The sequence below is a fragment of the Phoenix dactylifera genome, chromosome 11 (assembly GCF_051530095.1).
Source record: "Phoenix dactylifera cultivar Ajwa chromosome 11, Ajwa_hap1_PhDact_Kaust_v1.1, whole genome shotgun sequence".
NCBI classification, from domain to species: domain Eukaryota; kingdom Viridiplantae; phylum Streptophyta; class Magnoliopsida; order Arecales; family Arecaceae; genus Phoenix; species Phoenix dactylifera.
The window spans coordinates 3,782,785-3,799,486 of record NC_143200.1 but is presented as its reverse complement, the minus strand read 5'-3'; the positions used below and the strand labels follow the sequence as shown (position 1 = coordinate 3,799,486).

Genomic DNA, 16,702 nt, shown 5'->3' with positions numbered 1-16,702 from the left:
CTTGGAAAGCCCACTACCCTCGTGATACATGTACATAACAAGCTATCATACTACTATAGAAGTTATCATATGAAAATTAATGATTAAATTACAAAAACCTCCCCAAAGTTTACGTTTACTAAACTTACACCAAATAGTTTGTAAAATCTATACTTATACCCGGTTAAACTAACAGTTAGTAAATTCATTTACCTCATATATATAAAAAGTCAAAATTTTTCTTGAGTGAGGAGGAGGATACATACATATTTTTATATTCTTGGATGGCTGTTATGTTATGTAAAATTATTTTGGTCATTTTAAAAATTTTTCCGACGTGGCATTTGGATCCTATTTAAAGTTAATGGTTTGACTAATATTCAGTTAAGTTATGATTAAAGTAATAGATAAAAATAAATCTCAAGAGAATAAATTAGAGCTGAACATGAGCCAGGTCTCGGGCCTAAACACTATTCATTTATAGTCGGGCTTCGGGTTGGGCTAATTTAAAATTTGATATTTTCTGTGCCTAAGCCCGGCTCATGATCAGTGCTCTATGATAAATGTAGGTTCTTCATGCTATTGGACATCAGTGTAATTTATTCCTAATCTCAGAAAAAAATTTATAATTTACTCAAAATTGATAATATTAAATTAGATCTTTTTTGATTGACAGAACGGACTATAATTTTACATCACCATCCATATAAATATATAAAGTTAATATTTGTTAAAGCAATACCTAATATAAATTGATTTTATCAAATGAAAACCGTTATTTTATTACTAATACCTTCTAGATTGTTATATCTTATTAGCCGCCATTATTTTTATTTAAGCAAAATAATTCAAAGTCTAAACTAAGAAAATAAAGGCTATCATTTTTCAGTTTGTTATCTCTATCTCGATTGGTATAGCACGAAATACTTGAGCCCTTATCCATAGTTCCCAAGGATCATCACTCATCCTGAAATACTATCACTTTGTTAGTTTCATAGCCTATGTACTCTATGTTGAGCATTTTTTATTTTTTGTAAAAAATCAATTACTGTTGGAGATTTGTTCATACGTTTTCACACCCAAAGTTTACCGTCTCGGTACCAGACTTCATACCGATACCACACTAGTAGGTATTGATACGGTACGATATAGATTTTTTTTAACATATCGAGCGTTGGTATATCGCTCATATTAGGTATCGATACCGAACTGATATGATACGGTACGTTTCATATTACTCGATTCAGATCGATACAGCGTATTTTGGTCATGCCTCTGCCTATGAGATGCCATACATATTCTCTTCTAATAAAAGTCCATATAGATTAAATTTAGTCCTTACATAAATGAGAAAAACAAGAGGGATGATCTTGACCACCCATGCATTTCCTCGCAGTGTTGCATCCTTGCTAAAAAAAGATCCAAGTTCTCCGCAGGAGAAGCCTAACAACTTTCCATGAAAAAGGAGAGTCCCCGATAAATCGGCGGTTCAGATCATAAATGGAGCAAGGGAAAAATGGGGAACATTGACCTTCCACTGTTGAAAGGAAAGAGAGGTTTGTCGTAGATTTCTCTGCGTCCACCTCTTTATGGATTGTCTTCCTTTATATTGCTCTTGAGCAAAGTCGCCATCTTTACCTCCTTAATGCCCCCATTTCTTTTGGTAATTGATCCAAGTCGAACAAAGACTTCCTCCCTCTCCTTTTCATCTTTCATTGGGATTCCATTGGAAGAGATCAAAGGCACAACTTTCTTCTGATTTTTCTTTTCTTATTACTAAAAAGTTCCTTTTGGCATTTCCTTCGTTTCATATATGGGCTTACCATATCTCTCCTTTGTTTATTCTGATGGTTTATGGTTATTTATATCCCTATGCTTTTGGTTTGAAATAAGAGATATTGGCTTGTCCACCAAATTAATTTTATTAAAGAATCTTCATAGTCTTTTCATACTATCTGTACTTTCAAGGATGCGTTTGCTCTTTTTCAAAGAAGAAACATTTTGATCTTTATATGACATTCCTTTAATGTACCCTCGTTTTCAAGATTTTCATTTTCATTTTTATTTTTTTTAATTGTGGCAACTTCTTATATCTTCTTACACTAGGAGCTGGTATCTAGTTTATATTAAGGACATAATATAACAAATGTGTTTTTGCGTGTATGAGAACTTAAATACGTGCTTTTGCTAGGTTCTACAATATCTTTGCCTTCATTTATTTTTTTTATTTTGTTTTACCATTTTCAAGGTCTAGAAGATATTAACAAGCATGAAAGGGAGTAAAGTTTTGTAAATCCTTTAACAAGTGAATGGAAAGTCTGCCTGATATCTATGCTCTAACAGGATTGCAAATTGGGTGAGCTCTCTCTCTCTCTCTCTCTCTCTCATAAAAGATATGGGAGGCCCAATCCACTTTCCTCTATCTTTTTTATGTATATAGAAGGTTTCATTATCTTAATTTAGTGAAATAATTTTTTTTATATTTTCTATTGTAAATTATTTAGTTGCTTCATGCTAGAAGTTTCTTAACTGAAGCTTTGATATGTATGTTGTTGATGTTTGAAGATTCTCAACATATTGTTGATAAGAAAACACCTATGTGTTTTGTCGCACTTCTAGCTACTTAAAGTTTCTCATTAATTGATCACAAATCAGTCCAACATAGTAGAGTCATTTTTGTTAAGTTATAGTAATTTTATTTTGATTCATGCTCTTCTATTTATATGCTTGTAAAATCTCAAGACCATTAGAATTTGAAACCATTGCTTCTTTATATCTGCAGGCTTATTATGTTCTATGCTTACATAATTGTTTTATGTGACATGATGTCCTAATAGCTTGCATTACATGGCTGCCACTTTATTTAAATAGGTTATTGTTATTGTTTATAGTTTGGAAGCACTCTTGAAAATCTAATAGCGAATATTTTATTGCTTATGCATCGCTATATTCTCTGAATAGTGGTATTTTTTGAGTGCCTGACATTTTCTTTATAACTATTCATTTATGTTTATGTTTCAACTTTGAAATACTCCTGCACAAGTTAGGAATCATATAAAAAAAGTCTACCTGGTAATAATTTTTATAACATTTGTATTTCTCTAATTACTTTGTGTAGCTTTTATCGGGTTTGCATCTATGTCTAATCAACATCCTTGTACATCACACTAGATGCTTGTTCCCTTTTCATGGATTTTACTTCCAGGGATATACAATCATATGTTTCACGGGCCTTCTTATATTTTGCTCCTTTAAGTAAAAGACTTCTAATTTTGGTCGATAACCGGCCATGGCTGATGAACAAGCAGTCCAGATCAACAAAGCTATGGCAACTAATGGTGACAAAGGTCTACGATTTTTACCCTTCTTCTATTAAAATGTCGAACTTCGTGCTTCAACTAATAATGACATGTTGTCCCTTTGTTTGCAGTATAGGATTTCTCCTTTTACAAACACCAGGGTACTTCAGAAAGATTCAAAAACGGGAAGTAAATATGTGAAGGATGGTGGTCATCAATCCAACCATGACAAATCCAAGAGGTCCTATCGATGGCTTCCTTCCATCAATTCTGCAAAATGGCAAGAGAGGTATCTTTTTCCAGTGATGGACTTAAGCAAAGCCCTTCAAGGGTTTCTTGTGTTTGAAGTGATATGGAAAGATGTGCATGGCATCAACTATCTAAATGAACTTCAGGTATCCATGGAATGACATCTTGAGTGGTACCATATTTTCCATTCTTTACTTAAATGATCCTTTCTATTCAAAAGACTTCTGTCTTGTTCTCAGGCTGATACATCTCTAGCTCTAGAAGTAAGATCCATGACGAAATGGGAATTTTTTAGTCCTGAACAAGCCTCAAGCTGTATATCTTTATGGTTCTCAGGTCGAATATCAGAAACCCAATCACTCAAGATTTATTTAAGGAAGTTATCTGATTTAGATGTTCAACATTGGAATCCTCACTCTTTTTCGAGAGATATGTTGCAACAAAAAGCATTTCCTTTAGAGGTTCTCCTTGAAGATGAATTCCTAGATGTACAAGAACCTCCCTCAGGGACAAATGGCACGGTTAATAATATGCAACCTTGCAATAAAGAAAACAGCCAGTATGAGGATACATGTGATTTTTATCATGACTCTGTTAATACACTAGTCATGTCGGAAGAAAAGAAATCACTAAAGAGGATAGAAATGGAGGAGGAACCATTTATTGCACCCACTCAATATGCAGACACACTGATCTTATTTAAGTCTAGTGACAGTCTTTTGCCATTCAAACTAAGGAAAATAATCATGTCCGACATTAGGCTTCTCACTCTGCTCGAGTCTGGACTTCCTTCTTGGGTTATATTCTTCCAATCATATCCTTTATTTTGCCATTTTTATCGTCCATGGATGCGACCCTTAGCAAGGACTCTTTACATCTTGATATCATTAGTGACAGTCATGATTGGCTTCTATGATTTGTATAAGAATGTACCACTTTTGAAAGCAGCTGCAGCCCGCCTTTGTGGTCCACTATTTAGTTGGATAGAAGAGTGGGATATGGTTACAAGGATACAGTATCTTGGAACAATGTTGTTTCTCCAAAACTTGCGTAAGAGTTTTAAATGGTTGTTGGTGATGTCGCGGGCAATCAAAGCAATATTCACAACGATCTCGCAACCATTCATTGGACCGTTTTCATCTTTATGGAATGCATGTGCCAAGATGAAAGAGCTATTTTCTTCAAGAATATGGTTCATGATCGAATCCATGTACGGTCTGGTCATCGACATCATTGAGGTTTTGCTATGGCCATTCGAATTTTTCTATTCATATATTTGGAGTACAGGTACTTCTCTTAAGCCCCAATTGTGGTTATAATAACCAATCTAAATATCTTGATGTCACTATCTTTTCTTTCTTATGATTTCAGCAACATTAGTTTATCCATTGGTGTGTTCCATCTGGAAGTTAGTTCTTGCTCCGATAAAATGTGCGCTTATGTTGGCAAACTTGATGGGTTCTTTGCTATCCAATAGTTATGCTTTAGTTCAAGATGTTTGGGAGACCATTAGTAGCATTTTTCAGTTTACATATTTGTCGGAGACACATCAAGCGTCGTATGATGTCTCAGTTTTGGAGGGTCTTTGGAATGATCTCTTCTCACAGGTTTTTTAACCTACCGTTTGCACTACAATTGCTTAATTTGGTTTTCTCCAATGCAGAAAATTGATGGTGCCATTGTTTACAGGTTTTTCGAGCTGTTCGTAGCATTATCAAAGGTTTATCGACATTCTTTATTGCTTGCAACCGACACAGGCTAAGGTATGATAAGTTCATTTGCATTGAAATAGACTTGTTGTTCAAGGTATTTTATGTAACATAGAATTGTATTCATATTATATAGCAAATGTTCCCAATATATGAGTTGAAACCAAAGCTTGTGAATACCACATATCATCAAAATCGATCATTGATTGAACAAGTATGTAAGTCAGATTGATCCAGTCTCATTATGGATCAATGTAAGAGTGGAAGACCATATATAATAGTTTGGGAAAGAAAATTAATTCCATGGTTCTTGGTATGCTTGAAAACCTTCTTTAGTTCTGAGGAGTGGTAATTGGGAATGTGTATTTATCGTACTTGATAACTCATTTAGAATTGGACATGTAAATATTAATTCTAACGGGTAATGAATTACAAGAAGAAAGCATAAAACTGTTATACGAGGGAGGGCTTGGGCATCATTTTTCTTAGCACTGGATAGCTGCTTGTGTAATAACAAAATATTCTTACATATTATATTTACAAATATATATTAATTATTAAAAATATGTTTTTAAGAATATATTACTATATTATCTATAATATTATATATATTTGTATTATTACACAAATCGTAATTGACATTTTTTATTGAAAATAATTATGTATTACTTCAAACTATTAATAATATATAATACTATAATTACTAATATACTAATAACATGAATATATTGTATTATATATTTTATTAGTTAATTATTCTATTACATATTATGATAATTATTATGTATCTCATTATAATTATAGCTATACAATTTATACTATTTTATGTTGTGCAATACTATATTACCTATATTATATTAGATTATTTCTATAATAATAATATTAATATGATATCTAAAATTATAATTATGTTATTAATAGAAATTATATTTATAATATTTGTATTGTTATTATAATATTATTAATAATATTGATTGTATGAAATATTATTATTATATTAATATACATCTTATTGGAAAACAGATATTAATATATTATAAATTCTAAGATTTGCTTCATACCCTTAAGATTACCTGTTGGCCTACAAATGGGTTGGATTGAACTAGTTATGCTTGACCCTAGCCTAACTCGACCCAATCCAACTTATTGGTTGATTGGGTTAGGTTGAGATGGGGTCGGAGAAGAGATTTTAGATCTAGTGGATCATTTGGGTCAGGTTTATGTCAAGTATAACCAGATACAAGCCAAATATCTAGGTTTAGGTCAAATCGGATCCGCAGCTAAGGCAAGAATTAAGTATTCTTTTACAAATAAAATAATTAAATACAAAATTACTAAATTTTAGATAAAATTGAAAAACTAGCTTAAACATAAATATTTATTCAACAAGGGTTTACTTTCATGGAAGAAACTGATCATTCTTAAAGTACAAGTATAAAAACTATAATTTTAAAAATATGTATTGACATACTTGAGAAAATTATAAATAAGAATCCATCAAAACAAATAATTACTGTTTAAACATAATAAAGTGAAATTAAGTGAGGGAATGGTATTGTTGAGATAAACAAAGAAGGATTAGTTTAAGTGAAGGTTCATTCATTGAATTAGGAAAGACATTTCGGATGAAGGAGAAGGGGTTTTATATAGTTTAGGTTTCTATATCAGGCCGAACTAGATCTAGGTTGGGTCCTGTCTATTTTTTTAGTGATCCAAATTAGACTCGAATGATGGATGGGCTAAGTCAAGTGGGGTTAGAAAATACAAAACCCATACTTGACCTGATTTTGAAATTTGGTCTAGTTTTGACCCCTACCCGACCCACCAGTCTTCAATTACAAATTGGGCTAGTCAAATTAGGTTGGATCACGGGTCAACTAAATCATTTGCAGCCATGGATATATAAACTTATTCAAACACAATAATCAAAATCAATCATTCCTAACAATTATCAAGAATGGATATCATAGGATATATTAGAAAAAACCTTTGCTGATTTCAATTTCTAACAACTAAATATGGCCGAAAATCCTAGATTTACTTAAACCAACACAAGTGCCAGATGATCCAACCTGCAAGAATTCATGCATTATTACATCATAATCCCAAAATAATAAAAAAGTAATTTTTTTTCAATACATTAAACTTATCATTATTGATTATGAAAATTTATCGACCTCCAAGTTTATTTTCTTCATTGGAGATTATTTTCTTGGAATCCAGCATACACAATCACCTTCGAGCATTCATCCAACATGTAGTTCGTCATACCCATTTGGCACCTAAGACATGTCAATGTCAACAAACACTTCAAAGAGATCATCAACATGAGGTAAGTTTTCATAAATATGTAAATGCAAATTAAAATTAATAGGCCATAGTTGCTACATTTATAATTTTAACATCTAAGTTGGAATGAAAATTTTTTATCATTTATAAATTGTAGTATATAACTACTTGTCATATATTGTTTGGACTGATTGAAACAAGTTTATCTTCAATTTCAGGAAGATTGTCAAGAATGCGATCGTTGCAAGTGAATGATCTGCTGCATTGGCTCATTGAATTTGGCAGCTGTGGATTATATGTAGAAGCTTGGGCTATTTTCTACACCAGCTTCATGTATAATGCTTAAAATGTATGCACGCTTGTGCATTTATAAGTAGCTACTAGATATGAATGTTCACACTTGAATTACTTGTACTATAATGTAGTTTAAATGATATACACACTAAGCATACTAATGTAGATATTTTGTTAGGGTAAGCAGATACAATGCATTAGGAGAAAAGAAATATGCTTCATTTTTTTTAACCACGTTACTAAGTTAATTTCTCAAAATATCAAAAATTTTATTGGAACCATGCATGGGTTATTCTTTGCCATATAATATGGATGATAATGTGCCCTAAGTTGAATGATCTAGTCAAAGCTGGTCTTTCCATTAACTTGGTTGTATTGGAAACTTCTAAGCATTTAATAAAAGATAAATATACGAAATGAAATATACAATGAAAACTCTTTTATGAAATCTAACCGTTTGGAATGTAGTTACTAATAACATACCACCTTTAGTAGATGTACTTACTTCATTTACTAATATGCAATCTTTGTTGGTCATTAAAAAAAATCTCTATGCCACCTAAACAAATCATCAACCTCTTTTCTTTTAAGCCTATATTAAGGTACTCAAGATTTTGTAGCTACATTTCCTTTAGCAAAAAATTTGGAGAACAAAATTTCATTTTGTAAATGAAATGGAAAAAGGAGGGAAACTTAATATAATCAATTAAAAGAACTTAAGAAAATATATTTTAGCAAGAATTAGTATGATTTACTTTTCTTAATTGGAATTTTCTAGGTTATGGAAGCCCTAATCTTGTATTACGTTGGTCCAGGATGTTTTCAATAGCGCCCTTCTTCCATAATGGTAGAACAAATAGGATTCGGAGCTTGCTTGGGTTGCTTTCATGGTGACTCTCTCTTCATCTCTCCCCACCTCTCTCTCTCTCCCTCCCCATTTACCGCTCGTGATATCCTTCCAAGATAATCTCCCCTTCTATTGCAATATTCTCTTCTTCCTCCTCTCCCTTCGAGATTTTTTCTAGATACAAGAAAACCTAGCTAGTTATTTTGAGAGAATCACCTGACTCATGTGATTTGGGGTGTTTTCTTAGCACCTCCCATCAAGGATATTTCAGTCTTGAAAAATTTAAGCTCGGCATGATCACATTGGGTCAACATGACAAGTCGAAGGACCAAATTAAAAAAATTAAAATAGAGAGGGTGTCAGTGTAAATAGGTAAAAAGTTGTGAAGGTGTTCCTATATTTTTTTTTTTTTTTTGGGGTGCATTTAAGCCCACCTAAGGCTAAAATTGAGCCTAGACCGGCACGAGGCCCATTAGGCCGGAACGACTTCGAGTCGGGCTACGAGCTAGGCCTAAAAGATTCTAGACGAAATTTGGGTTTGAATATAGATCTCACATATTTTTCGGACCGAGCTCGAGTATAGTGTTGGCCCGACCTAGGTCCAGCTCAAGCCCAAGTATGGACGAGCCTGAAATAGAGCCTGGATCCAGCTCGAACTCAAGCTTGAAACCGAGCCCAAGCTTAATTACTTGTTTATAAACAACTTAGAAAATAGAAATGTCATTTTCAGTTGCGTTATCAATTTGCTTTTCTCATAAATATATTTCTGATCGTCAGATTGTTACTAATGTAAAACTACAGTATTTGCTCAAAAAAGATGTGAAGTTACAGTATGAAAAATTGAAAGATTAAACTCCAGTCAAATTCAGATGAGCATACTTTTTAGCCAAATGGATAATTTGGATCCAATCTGATTTGGATCCGGCTCGCATTTGGGATCGGGTTGGATTCAAACCCAAAACGAATCTAAACCCAGCCGAAACCCCCACCCCATCACACGTGATCTTGGGAGCCTATTTGACGTGAAGTTCACGTTAAGGACGCGGAGATAAGGACGAATCTCGGGATCCCGAACGAAACGGTCCATTTACCTTTTCCGCGTACTTCAAATCAAATGAGAAGTACTCCATCCCGTACCGCTTACAAACGCCCGTACAAACACTCTATGCGAACTTAACAATAGCCATTCATTTGCACCGCCTATTAGGCATCAGCCCGATGTCTTGAGAAGAATGGCGTATGCGGATCCCGCATAAGATATTTTATGCGCACGAAGAAAAGGGTCGGACCCTTCCAGGTGCCCTCCTAATCTCGCTTTATTCGAGCGAATTCTAGCCGCCCATCGATTTCCCAATCCGCCCATCTTTTTCAGTTACCGAATTCGGACGGCGGACTCGTAAAAACAATTAAATTTGACTCTGAAACGAACCGTTTTAAAATGGCGACCGTAAGTGACGAAAGTTCTCGTTCGAATCGTCCCTTCCTTCCCCCGGTCACTCTCTCGGCTAGAGATTTGTTTGTTTTTTGTTCTCTTTTCTTCTGAAGGGCGAGAAGCATTGGAAACCCTAGTTTAGGAGAAGCGGGGGGTGTTTCAGTCGAGATCGAGAGGAGGAGCCAATGTCGGGAGCTGGTCAAGAAGAGGACAAGAAGCCGGCGGATCAGGCTGCTCACATCAATCTCAAGGTCAAGGGCCAGGTGCGGAAATCGGCTTCTCTTGCTGCGATAATCGAATACTTGGTTTTCTTGGATTATCTTTTGACTTTGTAATCGGATTGTTTAGGATTTTATTCTTAATTTGGTGCAACATTTTTTATTGGATTTTTTTGTCTTGCTGTCGGTGTGATTGCTTGCAACTAGATCTAAAAATTTGGTTGCAGAGTTGGGCATGTTTTATGAGATTGATGGGAGTTTTTTATTTTGTTTGATGTTTTTTCTTCTCGTGAGAAATTGGTGTGAGATGGCTTGTGGTTGATCTGAAGTTTGGGGTTTTTGATTGTAAAGTTAGATATTGACAATTTTGGAGTTAAAAATTAATGTAGAATCTATTTTGCTATCCAATGTTTGTGAGAACTGATTCATATTTTGGTGCCAATTTCAGCGGTAATAAAATATGAATGGATTAATCTTTTATGGATCTGCTCAGTTTTAGAAAAGTTTAATGGATTAGGGTATCAGGGTAGGTTTTTCATCGAGTTTTTAGGAACTGGACTGTTGTGCTTTTCTTGTCATGCTCATTCTTGTTGCATGTCGCTAATGCTGCACCTTTTAACCCTTCCCGATTTGCGTTTCTCCAACTAGTTTTCAAACTATTGTGGTGGAAATTATTGTGAGTAATCACAAGACTTCACCTTTCCTTTTGCTCTTTTCTGGGTTATGCCGCCTTCTGCTTGATCAGCGTGCCCATTTTGAGAACTCCGATATTGAGCATCTTACATAGCTTGGAGTGAGGAGCTCATGGTATATAGATATTGTTGGTCCGAGAGGATCCTTGTTGTAATAGTATTTCCTGCAAACAAAGTTAATTTTCAGGAGAAGCTGCAAAGCATGAATCTTTACGGTTAGTGGCTTCCACCTGATTTTCCCCTTCCAGAAAGGGAGGTAATATAGCTACATCCAGCTAGTTCACCAATTTGAGCAATCCTTTGATGCTAGATGCAAGTTGGTGGAGGTCTTTATTGGTGCTTCTGGAACAAGAGCTCTCTCTTTTGCAGTCTCTCTTTTGCTTGATGATCTGATAGTTCCTTGTCTGTGCGGTTAAGGAAGTGTTTGGCGAAAATAGTTATCCTTCTTTTTTGAGAGTTTTATGTATGTATATATATGAAAATTTATGCATGTATGTACGTATGTATGAATGTATGTAGCATTTTTATTTTGTTGCAGCTGTTATTTTGCTTTCATTCTTTTATAGTTTAAACTGTAGAATTAATTTCGATTTTTAGGATATATTTTCTTTTTTAAAACTTTAATCTAGAAATGCTAAGTTGTAGTTCCAGTGGGTGATGTGAATGCGAGGGGGGTCTAAATTTCAGAAGATTGGAAGGAATTAATGGAAAACAGAAGAGGTATGGTATTTGCTGCAGGTTATTTTGTTGTTCGAGCATTTTATTTGGCATGTTACATGATTGAAGGGGTTGAACAAAGTTTACCATCTTTGTACCGGATTCCCTATTGGTATCATTCTGGTACATTGTTGGTATGCCTTGTACGGGTCAGTTCGGCGTACAACGACTCTGTACACCCTTTATATGGAGTCTCAATTCAGTACGTGTATAGTATGGTAGTTTTGTTATGGTCCAGTATGCACCATGTGGTGAACCAGGATCCGCGGAACTGTTCTGAACTGTTCGGTTCGAGGCGTCCCGAGCCGTACTAGCGGCAGACCGGGACGGTTTTGGCAACGAAACTGAGATACCGTTGTCGGTGGAAGAGAAGGAGAAGGAAAGATTTTACCAAAAAAGAAAAAGAGAAGGAAAGAGAGGAAAAGAGAGAGCAATGGATTTTACAATGGATTTTTAGGATATGTGTGCAACTCAATATAGAGGAGATAATATCAGGACAAGGTTAAGCAATGATTATAGAATTATAACAGAGTTTTACAGCAGTGAATGATTGCTTGCTATTGATTGATGTTCCAAGGTCGAGTAAAGAAACATTTAGTTGTACATTGCTTGTGTTGTATTTTGTTATTACTGATAACTGGAGCATGTTTTGTGAATGAGTTCTGTACCATATTTTTTTAGCAATTTTTGCAAAGGATGAAGCATTCATTGTCATGTTAAGAACCAGCTAACCACTGTAAATAGGTTGATTCGTTTTATGTAAATGTGGAGTCCTAATTCTGAAAAAGAAGTTCATTCTCGTGACTTTGGAGTGAAAGGTACCTTAGTTGTATAGGTGTTGCTACTTTATTGAGCAACGAGACCCAGGGGGAAAGTTCATCTTTTTACAAAGGAATTTAATTATTGTGGAATTTAGAGGCAAATTTAGAGGTCAAAGATTAAACATGTCAATGTTGTGGAGAAATAAGTTCTCTAAGAGGTGGAATGGCTCGATAAAATTTGTTAGTTGTAGATGTCTTGTAAGATGCATGGCTTGTTTTCAAAGGGAACAAAAGCATGCTTGTGAGGAGTGGTCTAAAATGCATTTGAGGTGGCCTTATGTGCGCTGGCATATGTGGATGCAACCTGGTGACCTCATCGTATTAGGGATGGGCTACACACTGAGCCATCAAGCATTTACATAGGCCAAGGTGTCTCACATATGCATTCTGGGTGCATATGTAATGTGATGACAATGGGTTGTTGTTTGATAAGTCACTTCTTGAATAACATTTTCGATTTTTGAGTGTCTCTATGAGCTTAAATAATATATATATTTTTCATTGAATAGATTCTGTAAACCTAGTTATAAATCATATATTCTTGTTGCTTTTTTTTTTTGCTTGTTCATTTTATAAATCATATTTTGTTCATTTCATTTGCATCCTGAATGTTGAGCACAATTCATAGGAAAATATTGATATATTCTAAGTTTGCATATCATGCCCCATCAAAATAGGCTATCAAATAAGTATGAAAGTCGTACCCAATTTTTCCTTTTCTCTTCCCTTAATTTTGATTATTTTTCTGATTTTCACTTTTATTACTTGTTTTTACAAACTTTATTTTTTAAAATATTCTTAAAATGCTAATCACATGGGCACCCACATAGGCACTTGCATATTGCATACTTGACCGCCTATATACAATGGTTGCCTTTTAGAACCTTGTTTAAGAGATAGCAAACAAAGAAGTGAAACTACTTAGGATTGGAAAGAAGCATATTGATCAACTTACAAGCTCGGGATTTGATTTTCTGATATCATAAAAAATTAAAAAGGCAAAGGTCTATGAGGTTTAGCTAAAATTGATTGGGATTAATAATTGGAGTATGCCTTGTTCCCAATGGGGGTTCTCTAGCATTAAGAGAAACTGGACCGTATATTTTTTTTTCCAGTCTGAGCTCCTTTTTCCACCGTATTGTTTTTAACTCAACCTTCCACCTATTTTTCATTCAGGTCTTTAAGTGGTACTCATGGTTTTTCTTTAAAAGTTGGTATTGCATATTGTTGTCAGGTATTTAAAATCACTGTTTCAGATTGGATGTGGTTATAGATTATGCTGAGTGCTGGTTCACTTGCCAGTTGCAAGTGGTTTCAGTTTAATATTGTAAAAAGTCCATGCTTAGCATCCTTACTGAAGTCTTGGTCAAGATTTGTTAATTACGGCAATAGGTGGCTGACGACTGTATAATGAGATCTGATTGTTGCAATTTACCACTAAAGCTGAACCAAAACCCTTCCCATGCAAAACATGAGTTTTGTTTGTAAAACTCGTACTGTTGGAATGGTGGAATGTAGGAGAAAACAGCATGTAATCAGGGTGAACATGAGTTTTGTAAAGCTGAATTGACAAATATTTTCGATGAAAGCATGGCTTGCTCAGTAAAGCTAAAATCAAATGCAGACTATTATCCATCATACTTCGAAGAATTTTAGGCTTTCAGCTTATGTTTGAATGGTTTCAAACCTTAAGCATTTTATTTTGTGGCCCAATATTTGCTTATGGTTCTCTTCTTACCACCTCTTTGTTCCATAGGATGGAAATGAGGTGTTTTTCAGGATCAAGCGCAGCACTCAGCTGCGGAAGCTCATGAATGCCTACTGTGACCGCCAGTCAGTTGATTTCAATTCTATTGCGTTCCTGTTTGATGGCCGGAGGCTTCGTGGGGAGCAGACCCCTGAAGAAGTAACTGAACCATCTTCTTTATACTGAATACTGATAATTCTTTCAGTTGTGTTATCCTATTAGTTTCTTTGTCTGCTAAAACTTTTGCTTTGATTCCTTTCTCAGCTTGAGATGGAAGATGGGGACGAGATTGATGCTATGCTGCACCAAACTGGGGGTGGTCTGTTAAGTGTGTGGAAACCATTTTAGTTCTGTTTTTGCTTAAGTTGAAATATTTAAAGAGTAGCATCTAGCGGACTTCAGGTGGGAGTAGCTATGAACAAGTTCAATATGTGAAATAGATCTTTTGGAGACTTTTGCCCTGAGATGTTGAACCATTGCACTATCTTGCTGTTGTCCATGAATATATTTGCTTTGTTGAGATGTTGAATATCTAGAGATAATCCTTTCTATTAGCATTTTTGGTGTGTAGATGTCTGGTGGAATACTCAACCTCCATTAATATGAGATGAATTTGATTAGCTCAAGCCATCCCAAAAAGATTATGCTTTAATTATATAATATGATAGACTAATGCTGTTGAATTAGCTGGATAAGTTGTGGACTGATCCTATGATTCTACCATCCGAGTTGGGGGGCCAACTTCAGGTTTGTATGTGTTGTTCTGATATTTCCAATCACTTGTTCCGGCTTTCTTGTATGTATTAAGTTTTATATACTTTGTGGCCGTTTAGTAATGTGAATGTCTTCTACTTGAATGCGGTGGGTCTGATTTTGTCATTTTTCTACCCTGTTTGCTTGGGGCTGATTAGTCTCATAACAACATGCATTTGGTTTGTTGTGGGAAGTCAAACGGTGCATGAATTGATATCAGATTTTTGGCCCTCTTTTAAAGTAGTTTAGTAACTTGAAGGCAGCTCAAGCCTGGAGAAGCATCTACAGGCCCTCCCACAAATTGTTCCTCCTTTTTCTCTACCTTGAGGAAAATAAAATGAGAATTCAAGGCGTGCTGATTAAGAATTATTGTTGAAAATAAAATGAGAATTCTAGGTGCTGACCGAGAATTATTGTCTATTATGGCCAACTTCCTCTAACCCGAGCTGATCTAGAAGTGATGGGCAACATCACTGTAGTGATCTGTTGAGGTGATAATCTTTGTATCCTGGCTTCCAGTTATAATTCTTAGATTCCAGTAATTAATGTTGTTTGCTTGGTGTTGATGAGGAGAGTTCCTTTTTCTTCCTTCTTTCTTTCTTCTTCTTCTTTTCTTTTTTTTTTTGTTTTTGCTTAAGCGGATTTTTCATATAATACGTATACGAATACATCCAATAAAGTCAAAAAATACCAACTCGTGGGGTGGTCCGTGCTCTCACCTCTCGGCTCTTTTTGAATCCAACTGATAATCGTGGCCGAATCGTCCTCCAGAATGTTCGAGCTGGCCTGTAGCACCTGCCGTGCATGTCAAAGACCTGCTCAGGCAGCTCGGAACTCTGCCTCCGAAATTGATGTGCCAAACAATTGGCACCTTTTCAACACAAATCATCAACTTACATCAATGCCCATCTTATACAAATCATAGGTCGTCTATAGAGAGCTTCTATGAGCAGAGCCAGATGCTTACGATGCTAATTTAGGTGACACCTTTGCATCCAAAAATCATGAATTGGTCATGCAGTAAATGTAAAAAGCCACGCTGCGCTGGTTCCATTAAGAAACATAATAGGAGCAAAACCATTTATAAAACAAAAAGGTAATAGTAAATTATACCTTAGGAAAATTGCAGGTTCAAATGATTTACAGATAACAATTGGAATATACTCCTTGCTACATGGGAAATGTTATACATCCCACCGGCTCATGGACGCTCATGGAATTTATTTTCCCTGAGAAATGCTCATCTTGGCTAAAATCCATACATAATACCAGAAACAACAAAGCATCCAATTTGTCAAAATTTCCTGATACTGATTCACCAGGCCAATCAAAGCACTGTGAAATGCTAATACTGCTGAAGTGCGTGTATCAAAGGGAATATATGTTTACAGAAGCTGAAATGATTGGATGAAGTGTTCTTATCAGTCAACTCAGAGATGAAAGATGATGATAAACTCGAGCTGGGAACTGGAGCTTCACATTATTCTTCCAGCTGCAAGTTATAGCAGAAAAGGAGAAGTGTAATCCCACGCATCTAGATTCACGCCAAGATTGTCGGATTTTCCCGTGAGAATTTACGGCTTCGGATGTCTAAAATAATAAAGAAACTAATTTAGTAAATATCAAGTAAAATAATAATAGTACTTTTATTTTAAT

General features: G+C 35.1%; 2 protein-coding genes across 2 annotated transcripts; both read left to right on the top strand.

The window, feature by feature from the left end:
- Positions 1 to 1,434: 1,434 nt before the first annotated feature.
- LOC103710629 (uncharacterized) lies at positions 1,435 to 7,999 on the top strand. Its single transcript, XM_026806028.4, has 9 exons — positions 1,435 to 1,535; positions 2,228 to 2,335; positions 3,185 to 3,326; positions 3,410 to 3,673; positions 3,767 to 4,814; positions 4,899 to 5,134; positions 5,217 to 5,290; positions 7,460 to 7,568; positions 7,744 to 7,999. The coding sequence occupies exons 2-9, from the start codon at positions 2,289 to 2,291 to the stop codon at positions 7,774 to 7,776; spliced, it is 1,953 nt and encodes a 650-aa protein (XP_026661829.4). The 5' UTR covers positions 1,435 to 1,535; positions 2,228 to 2,288; the 3' UTR covers positions 7,777 to 7,999.
- Positions 8,000 to 10,129: 2,130 nt separating this feature from the next.
- On the top strand, positions 10,130 to 14,850 carry LOC103710595 (small ubiquitin-related modifier 1-like). The gene is made up of 3 exons (XM_008796396.5): positions 10,130 to 10,361; positions 14,303 to 14,452; positions 14,558 to 14,850. The coding sequence occupies exons 1-3, from the start codon at positions 10,284 to 10,286 to the stop codon at positions 14,639 to 14,641; spliced, it is 312 nt and encodes a 103-aa protein (XP_008794618.3). The 5' UTR covers positions 10,130 to 10,283; the 3' UTR covers positions 14,642 to 14,850.
- Positions 14,851 to 16,702: the final 1,852 nt, after the last annotated feature.